The sequence below is a fragment of the Hermetia illucens genome, chromosome 3 (genome assembly GCF_905115235.1).
Source record: "Hermetia illucens chromosome 3, iHerIll2.2.curated.20191125, whole genome shotgun sequence".
NCBI classification, from domain to species: Eukaryota; Metazoa; Arthropoda; class Insecta; order Diptera; family Stratiomyidae; genus Hermetia; species Hermetia illucens.
In genome coordinates, this window is record NC_051851.1 from 80,427,330 (window position 1) to 80,437,618 (window position 10,289).

The window sequence follows — 10,289 nt, forward strand, 5'->3', positions numbered from 1 at the left end:
TTATCCACAACTTGACGATCATGGTATCGCTCATAGGTTTCGTCTTTATATATAAGCTACGGAATCGTCCATCCTCATGTTCGAGGCCAAAAATTTTTCGGAAGTTTCTTCTCCCGAACACGGCCAAGAGTTCGCAATTCTTCTTACTAAGAACCTAAGTCTCCGAGGAATACATGAGGACTGGGAAGGTCATTGTCTTGTACAGTAAGAGCTTTGACCCTATGGTGAGACGTTTCGAGCGGAATAGTTTTTGAAACCGGAAATAGGCTCTGTTGGTTGCCAACAACCGCGGGCGGATGTCATCATCGTTGCTGTTATCGGTTGTGATTTTTGACCCTAGATATGACAAATTATCAACGGTCTTAAAGTTATATTCTCCCATCTTGATGTGATGTGATGTGGTTCGTTCTTTTGGTTTTCGGTGCTGACGTTGCCACTACATATTTTGTCTTGCCTCCATTGATGTGCAGCCCAAGATCTCGCGCCGCCTGCTCGATCTGGATGAAGGCAGTTTGTACGTCTCGGGTGGTTCTTCCTATGATGTCCATATTGTCAGCATAGGCCAGTAGTTGGCTGGACTTAAAGAGGATCGTACCTCTTGCATTTACCTCAGCATCACGGATCACTTTCTCGAGGGCCAGGTTGTTGAATGGCACTCTCAAGACCATTGCTTTTATCTGGCCTCGCACATTGGTCAGGGTCAGGCTAGTCCGTCTTATCAATTTCGTCGAGATACCTTTCTCATTTCTCATGGCCGTGTACAGTTTTACCCTGGCTATGCTATCATAGGCGGCTTTAAAGTCGATGAATAGATGATGCAACTAGTGTCCATATTCCAAAAGATTTGCATTGCTTATCGCAGAGAGGAAATTTGATCTGTTGCGGATTTGCCTGGAGTGAATCTCTTTGGAATGGGCCAATAATATACTGGGCTTATGAGGCTATCCGTCTACCACCATAGCGGAGAATATCTTATAGATGGTACTCAGCCATCCACCTCAATAAAAGCTGCACTGTATGATATCTCCCTTTTTATGCATGAGACAGATAATGCCTCGTTGCCAATCGTCAGGCATTGATTCGCTGTCCCACGCCTTGAGCACAAGTTGATGAACCACTTGGTGTAAATCGTTCCCTAAATATTTAACCAATTCGGCTGTAATTCCATCGGCTCCTGACGGCCTATGATTTTTAAGCCGATGAATTGCACGGACGGTTTCTCCTACACTTGGTGGTGAAATTATTTGTCCGTCGTCTTCAGTTGGCGAAACTTTCAACTCGCCAATTTTCTGGTTGTTCAGTAGCTCATCAAAATACTCAACCCGTCGCTACAATATGCCTATTCTGTCGGAAATCAGATTTCCCACTTTGTCTCAGCAGGATGAGCATCGAGGTGAATAAGGCTTCATTGTGCTGACTTGTTGGTAAAACTTCCGCGCCTGGTGTAATTGCTTCCTGTACTCTTCGAGTTCACAGACTCGTTGGTTCTCCAGGCTTCCTCTTTTCGTCTGTGAAGTCACTTCTCCGCTCGATGAAGTTCATGATAGGTCTCTGCGCGTGCCCGCGTTCTTTGAGAATGCAATATTACTCGATATGCGGCAATCGTCCGTTCCGTAGCTAGCTTACAGTCGTCGTCAAACGAGCCGTTCCGACTCTTTTTGCGGCTGGGGCCAATTATATTTATGGCCGTATCAATGATAACGTTCTTCAGGTGGCTGTGAAGATCATTTGTCGATGCTTCATCTCCAGGACCTCTGCTAACTGCGGTTATTGCGGCATCCATTTCCCTCTTGTGTCGCGGATGGCTGTGTTGTGGATGGCTTCTGGATTCACTCTTACCTGATTATCAGAGGAAATTGTAGTTCGTGTCGTAATTCGAGCACCATGGCAACGAGATAGTGGTCCGAGTCTGTATTGGCCCCTCTATATGTTCTGATATTCATCAACGCTGAGAGGTGGTGGCGTTCAATCAACACGTGGTCAATTTGTTTGAAAGTAGTCCCTTCTGGAGAGGGCCACATATGCTTGTGGCTCGCTTTCACGCCAACTAGGTACTTCCAACAAACATTTCGTGTAATGCTGCTAACTGAATAATGCGCAGTTCGTTATCATTGGTATCCCTATGTAAACTACGGGAGCCGACCTATCACCTGAATACGGGATCCCTCACTAATTGACTGTAGAAATCTCCAAGTATGATTTTGATATCATACTTGGGATAGGCTTCGAGGGTCCACTCAACTGCCTCGTAGAGGGTATCCTTCTCCGACTCTACAGTCTCCTCTGTAGGGGCGCGAATGTTAATGAGGCTTAGCCTTCTCTTATATTTTCAAAGACGATAACAGCGGGTTTCATCTTTTGGCTGACTAAGAAACCTACTCCGAGCACATGGTTTACTGGATCGCCGCTATAATATATGGTGTAGTGGCTCTTCTGCAGGAAACCGATGCCTGTCCAGCGCATCTCCTGCAACGCTATTACATCACTCTTATATTCGGACAGGGTATTGACTAGCTACTTCGGTCTGTATAGGGAGCACACGTTCCATGAGAAAAAGCGCAAAGCGTTATGCCATTGTCGTTGCGGGGTTCGTCGTTTCCTGTCCGAGGCTCCTGTTTGGCTTCTTAACATCGTTTTCCTCGTAGGGTTGTCAGCTCTACTCAACCCCCAACCTGGAGGACCAGTTGGTACAATTTGTCCTGTTTTTAGGCGCGAGAGACTCGCCTTGATTCTTCTCCATTTGCAGTTTTCCATTAAGAAAGAATTCTCAGCGATCACCACGTGGAGGTGGAGATAGGGTTTGGTAGTAGAGCTGTTGGTGTTGGTTCAGCAGGCATTTCTTACGTTTTATGCTCCATCTTGGGTACCAATCGACGTTTCGCCCTGGGACCGATACTACCCTTTGACCGCCTCATGGACCATCATTTAAATATTTTAGGTGATCGCCTGTTATGTGACCTGAGCTTGAGCGGAAGTTCACTTAAAGTGGCTTGAATCACGAAACTTTACCAGTGGTATACTGGTACCATGAGAATCGGGATAGCCCTCTGAATTTACATATCGCGAGGGAATTCCTAGTTCGAGTACTTTCTGGTCTCTCTAGTGTGATTTTCGTGGGGGTTGTGGTTACGTCCAAGCGAATAAAGATACCTTCGGGTCTCAACCGTGAAGTTGTGCTTAATTTCGTGTGCCGTACTCCTTATTTCGGTAAAGATTCGGGTGGATCTTGCATCCACCAGTATGAATGCTGAGCCGTGTACTTAGTTTAAACTGGTACCGTTATTGCTTGTCATAGCAGGGGTCTCTTTGCCTCTTTTCCCAAAATCAATCTGTGCCTTAAGAAGACCATGGGGTTCAGTTTACATGACAGCTACTCCCGTAAAACCACCAAGGACGAAACAGTGACTTCATACATAGAAGACCAATCAGCCGCCTATGCTGAGGGGCAATCATCTTATAGAAAACGGGTTTGCCGCTAGTGATGGTGAGGAAATGGCGACGTCTTATTAGAATATAGTTGACTTGCGTCCCACTATTCCCACTAAAAGATATAGGGAGATGAACCGTTTAATAGACCATGTAGCTAACGCTGCCTTAGTGGAGTATAGGGGATCGACACAGTCTTTGTTGATATTATCATTCATTCTCCACCATTTTTCAAGAAACGGTGCTTCCGTGTCATTATCATCGCATTTAATACTGTGCAGTTGATAAGCCCATAGCAGCGAGAAAAACATAAAGCGTACACAGACACTTATGAAGATTGGGATTTGAACCCAGAGCAACGAGATTAAGAGGTGTAACTTTCTATCCCCTCAACCATCGCGAAGTCAAATACGTCATATATTACAAATACAAATTTGGGGGAGAGTTGTGACACCAGTATGTGAAATGAGATCCATGCGGACGTGAATCTGGGAAAGTTCATGTGGGGCAGAAAAGATAAATCTACAAGTAAGGCACATTTCATTTTGGTATTTGAACTGTCCAGGAAAAGTCAGCAGCTTATAATGCTTAACTTTTTCCCGGAAAGATTGATGTCCAATCACATCAAGAAATAGTAGGGCGTCAATTTTATTTGGAAAATGAAGAACTATAATGGTCTTTGATCCAAACAAAATAAAGAAATAGAGGAACAACAACTTTAGTTTGAATCACGTCTAAGTTGTGCGGAAATGCGAATCGGAGAAGGCGATAAATCGAAAACAAAAGAATACTTTCTTTGAAGAAAGGAGCCATTAGGAGTAAATGAGAGCGTGGGCGATGTTACACCGCCAAATGCGGTGGTTCTCAGAGAAATTGATCTTGAGCGAACCAAATCCTTGACAGTGCGACATTAGTCTAGTCACACTACGCGGATCCAAACTGACTGCAGACATTTCTAGCTATTTTCTAGACTACGCTTATGTCAATAAACTTTTTCTCTTCTACTGGCAGCAAAGCTGGCAAAAGATGCATGCGCTCGGTTTAATAAACTCTGTGGTATTGGACAAGTAAATCAGGTTAGCGTTATACGATTAACGAGCTTGTATCCTGATATCCATACTGTTAGAAGTTACCACGCTGAACAATTCTCTATGCACGGCCTGAATGCGTCATTTCACAATCCCAGGTTACTGGTGAGAGGTGATGCGTAACGTATCCAGAATGATCTAGTCTTGATCTGATCTCATAAGAGTGAATATGGGTCTGGCTCTTCGTGACTATAAGAAAATTTTATAAAGTCCGACAGAGGCTCCGTGATAACATACTGTACAGAATTGGAAGGAGGAAGAAAAACGTCAGGACTATGCAGAGTTCCAAAACGGGATAAGCTAGCTAAGTTGGTATTTTCGTAAACTCCAGAATAGAGTCATTATGAACTTGGAAGTACATCATACGGGAGAAGAAGCAATTAAATTGGACGGATGAGAATAAGTGGTCTCCACAAACCTTTCGATACGAAATTGTTACAAAAGAAACTGAAGAATTGTAAAAGTGGCGGTTACCACTGAAACGCAAGAGCTGTTATCCTCTGAGAACTTCAAAGCACCTGGCGTATATGGTATCCATTCAGAGTTTCTAAAGGCGGGTACCGAGCAACTAGAACAACCTTTAAGAGATAATCTTCTAGCAAGTCGTGATCTTGATCTTGATCTAACAGCCTAAAATTGTGGTGAAAGAAAGAAAGTACACTTCGCACAAATAACATGTCGCTTTCTCATCGTATTGCGTATACCTTTTCTGCAGATGTAGTGCTAATGTGAAAAGTTGAGAAAGCTCCAGCGCCAGGAACACAAAGTGCACTCCCTTTTTCCCAGATGATCTGGCCCTCAACTCAAATTTGTCACCTCTTTTGTGCACGTTCAATCATAAATGGTGAGATAAATTATTGCTTTGACCTGGTGCCCATAACATTTAAATGAAACATTATTTTTCGCTGAGCAATAATAATTATATCAGACATTTGATCGATTTATTAACGTTAATTTATGTCTGCTATTAGGTTCAGACGGCCTTGCCAAGATTTTCCTCTACTTAGCCCATGCTCATAGCATTATTCCAGTTGTCGATAAATCTTAAAAAACGTCTATTTCACTAGAGTGAGTCTAACATATGTCGCACTTAGAATACAAGTGGCTTTACTTTATTGTTTTCAAAGAGAGAAACAAATCTTTTGATTTTCAGATAAATACACATTTATTGCATGTTCTTTGCGTTTGTCTACAACATTATTTACAATAATATTTCCATTTTTTTTACATTTTTTACATGAAAATTAATTTAAGTATGTCTTTAACTTTAAAATAACATAAGACCTATTAGCTTTATTATATATTTTGTAAAATGTATCACCAGGATTTTCAGATCCAGAAAATTCTGTACGAGTCGATGTGAATATCGCGTCCATTTAACGGTGCCTGGGTCGGTGTTTTTAATTTGGTTCAGAGTCCGATTGGAGATTTGAAGAGGAATGTAAAGAAAACGGAAGACGTAGATGAAAGAAGGTGAAATTCCCTCTTGAGGCATGTCAAAATATTTGACATTTCCTCCTGGCAGTTTCTTTGTGAAGGACTAGGTGGGAATGAGAGTTGTTATGAGTACTTTACCAGCCATGGGCGTCATGATGGTATTGGCCGTCCTCGGTCCAGGGACCGCCAGCGTAACCACCATGTCCACCGGCACCTGCTCCGGAAAGAGCGGCCAAATGGGCAGCACGAGCATGTTGTACTTCTGCTGGTTCTACAGGGACTCCGTTTTGAATAACTGGGATGTGGATTGGTCCTTGGTATGGGGCAGCCGGGGCGTGAGCATAAGCGCCAGGATGAGCATAAGCGCCTGGATGAGCATAAGCACCTGGATAGGCAGCTGGAGCAGCGGCAGCTTGAGCGGAAGCCTTTGAGAGGGCGGCAAGATGGGCTGCTTTAGCGTGTTGTACTTCAGGTGTGTCTACTGGAACTCCATTATGAATAACAGGGACATGGTAACCACCATGTGGTGCAGCTGGGGCAATAGCGTTTCCGGGGTAGGCATGGGTTTCAGCAGCGGCTTTAGCATGGGCAGCGAAGTGAGCAGCTTTGGCATGTTGCACTTCAGGGGTATCAACTGGAACACCGTTGTGGATGACAGGAGCTGGAGCCCAAGCGGCATGACCTCCCCAGAGTGATCTTTTATGCAAGTGATGTCCATAACGAGCAGCAGCATGAGCGGCGAAGTGAGCAGCCTTAGCAGCGGCAACATCAGGGGTATCAGCAGGAACGCCGAGAGGTGTGATCACCGGAATATGAATTGGTCCAGCAGCATAAGCCCAAGGAGCGGGAGCATGAGGAACTACAGGCGCAACTGGTGCTGGTGCTTGTGGGAAGTTGGTTCCAGAGGCACGGAATCCATTATGGGGATCAGCAATGTACGAAACTGATTGAAGAAGACCATTTGCATCAACGTATGAGTATGATCCATGTGTCGTTCCATCAGCAGAGCGTGTTTCCTGTTTCTGGGAATTTGGCTCGGCATATCCGTATGCGTATCCTCCATAATGATCTTGTGAAAGGTATTGTGTCGACACAGCACCATAAATGGAAGCCGAACATGTTGACGCCAAAAGAAGGGTCGCAACTACCACCTGGAATGAGAATTATATAATATATGAGGATAAGCGTATGGCGGTAGTCAAAAAACAATGCACACTTTCTGCCCGTCCACAATTTTTATCTTAAAAAAATATCAGAAAAATAGGAACCACACTACATTCAAGCATTTCGATTTGCAGTTAGCAAATTGGAAACCGCGCAAATTCTAATCAATTTACACATCAATTACGTATACATGCGAGATGCAATTGATAAGTCAGCCAAGCATGTCCATGTGCACCGGCTCGCGTTTATTATGCAATAATAAAACGATCACAGACATGAGATAATCCACATTAAAGTAATTGTTGAACCGAATAACTCGTAATTATACTGTATTAGATATTTTAGATTTCTTATCAAAATCAAAGACTGACTCGTTGCGGTTTCCTGGGTACTTACAAAAGCTCTCATTCTGATGACTCTTCGAGTTAGAGGCTCTGAATAATAAATATCCTTCTGAGCTATAAACCTCCTAGAATGGACTAGGACTGTTAGCGAACTGTGCTGATCTAGTGAGAGGGGCCCCAATATATACCCAAATCGATATCAGCGGCCACCCATCCTACGCCACCGGGGCCGTAAAATCATACGCTTGCACTATATTTCTTGGTAACTACTCTAGATTGCCTTAAATCTTACAGGAGGGTGGGATTTTGCGCGATCGAATTCTAAAACCCATGACCTTGCTTTCGCCACATACAACGATTGCCTCTGCGCCTTCATCCGCAATCCGCTAAAGCGATCCACTGATCGTTAGTATTAATTTCCATACACAAATCTCCAAATAGGCGCGCTTTGATATAATTATTATTACCATTGTAAGTGCCGGTGGTATGCCAAAGGTAAGACTAGTTTCGCATGAAGTGATCTTGAGGGGCGTTGTAAGTTAAGGTGGTGCGGCCGGTTGGTTACGTGCTTATCAGAGCAGCTACATGCCGGGGACAAATCGCGTCCACCTGACTAAATTAAGCGTTTCAAAGAGTTATCGCTTTACTGGCGATAATTTTGGCCTAAATGATCAAATTGTTAATTAGTTTCCTCATTTTTCGGCCTCATGCCAGGAACATTCTTTTCAAGCCTGGACGCCTTTTCGAAGGGAACAATTTCCAAATTCATTGTTGGTTACCTCCTTAATCTTACTCTTAAGCTAAGCACATATCCGTCAACATAGAGTGCACCTCCCACCGCAAGCTGGGAACGACATGATGTACAACATGTGGCAAGACACCGACTTGCGCGGGGTCTCACTGGGGCACCGGTGCAGCAAAGTCGCGCATTATTACGAAAATTTTGATCGAGCCAATTGATCGAGCACCTGAAATGGGCCGTAATTGTACCGATCTTAGACTTGGGTGTTCGCTTGAGTACTTTTTCTCCATTCTTTGTTTTTCTTTTAATCCGCATTGTCCGGAAAAGTTTACGAAAGGTGAATTCCATCATTTTTTTCCGTACGGAATACCTGCTGCCAGGCTTAGTACGCGATCTTGTCGACAAGATCGATCTTTCGAGATCGCATTGTAGAACCAATTAACATAGTTGGGCTATTAAGTGCTTTGAGTTGTAAATTCAGCACATTCAGATACTGTCAAAGACAAACATTTTTAATTCATGGAGGCAATTTTTTCCAGCCTAAGAATGTTCATCCGGTAGGATTTTGAGCTATGGAATTTTGAAAACGAGGTTGAAGATTTGGCTGTTTTGGTATAATTTGTGGTGATGATAAATCAATCTATGAGTGAGCAAATGGGAGGAACTACTCTTATCTTTGATCGTAAGGGTATCTTTTACTGGCTAGAAAAAGAAATGTTTTGCGGTATTTTCAAAGTTCAACTTAAAACCAAATTTCCCCCAATCATGTTTGATGCGAAAAAATAAACATTTTTGTTTTATATTTGAGGCTTTATTGTTGGTTTGTCTTTCTTGCTACCCGCATAGCTTGTTAATTTTCGAATCTAATACAGTTTTTGACCTATTAGAACGAGAATTAAGTTCCGTAAATTAGTGATGAAGTTTCCACCTACAATCTCTTGCCTGAACCAAAGGTAGTATGGCAATTTCATAGCTCCAACTTATGCAACATGCGAAATCTAGGAATTTCGCACTATATAAATGGCATTTCCGAATCGATGTTGATTTACTAAAGGATTTCGAAAACAATTGATTAGTAAAGTAAAAATCTTTTGATAACACTCAGATCGGGTGTATCTAAGCGCTTTTGAATGAAGGATAGGGAAAATTGACTATAATCTGAATTGCCCTAGAGCACCTAAGTGTTTCAGGGGATAGATGGTGTGCAGACTAGGGTGCTCAGAATTCATTCAAAGTGTTCACTAGGGGCCTTGTCTGATTATGCTTTCGGTTCAGGGTGCATAACCCGCAAAGTCCTCTCACGACCTTCCCGCGGCGGGGTAAGCGGAGCTGACGCGGAACGAATGAAAGCAATAGCCCAGGGACCGTCCGTCATATACTGAAAAAGTGTTGCCAGCCAAGGTGGAGCAGCTTACACTGAGGGCTACCAAAGGTTTGGTCTCTGGTATGCGGACTCTGAATACATTGGACACCTTCAGTTCCAAATAAGGCCCATACCTTCGTGGCCAAAGTCAAAACTCGGAGTCAAACTTTATAAAACAAGAACGGACAATGATAGATTGTGTGATGTACTGATGGTAGGTGGGGAGGATTACTCCCCTGCGCCTATTCCTCCCTGGTGAGTTGCAGATGCCACTTTATAGTATGCCAGGACCAATTCTCCAGGCTCCTTCTCTTCGCTAAGATTAGCGACATCTGAAATGGCGTAATGCTTAAGATTGTTACATCAGTACAGGCAATCAATGGATCAAATCTAGTTGCCTCCAGGATTCTTCTGGACGACTACGTAGTGAACAGAGAAGAGGAACTTCAGGTGAACTGTCAAACTTTTGTACTCCACATACAATATGGTGCAAAACTGGCTCAAAGAATATTATGCACCAAAAAGGTACTTGAAATCTCTTTAAATGTGCATTTTATGTACAATGGCTACATGTGATATTTATTGTGACATTATGTTTCGCATAATATATATGTATTCTAGAATCTATGATTCTCTGGATTTTGCAAAAAATACGCAAATAATACATTGGACCACTTTTGATTCAAAACTTTCTGATTGTGATAACGGTACCTAAATCTCAGAGA

The 10,289-nt window shown here is 43.1% G+C and overlaps 1 protein-coding gene across 1 annotated transcript; it reads right to left on the reverse strand.

Moving 5' to 3' along the window:
* Positions 1 to 5,654: 5,654 nt before the first annotated feature.
* On the reverse strand, positions 5,655 to 7,667 carry LOC119652534 (cuticle protein 18.7). Its single transcript, XM_038056736.1, has 2 exons — positions 7,512 to 7,667; positions 5,655 to 7,102 (listed from the first exon to the last, which is right to left on the reverse strand). Exons 1-2 carry the CDS (start codon positions 7,521 to 7,523, stop codon positions 6,086 to 6,088), a joined length of 1,029 nt encoding a protein of 342 aa, XP_037912664.1. The 5' UTR covers positions 7,524 to 7,667; the 3' UTR covers positions 5,655 to 6,085.
* Between the last annotated feature and the right edge of the window lie 2,622 nt (positions 7,668 to 10,289).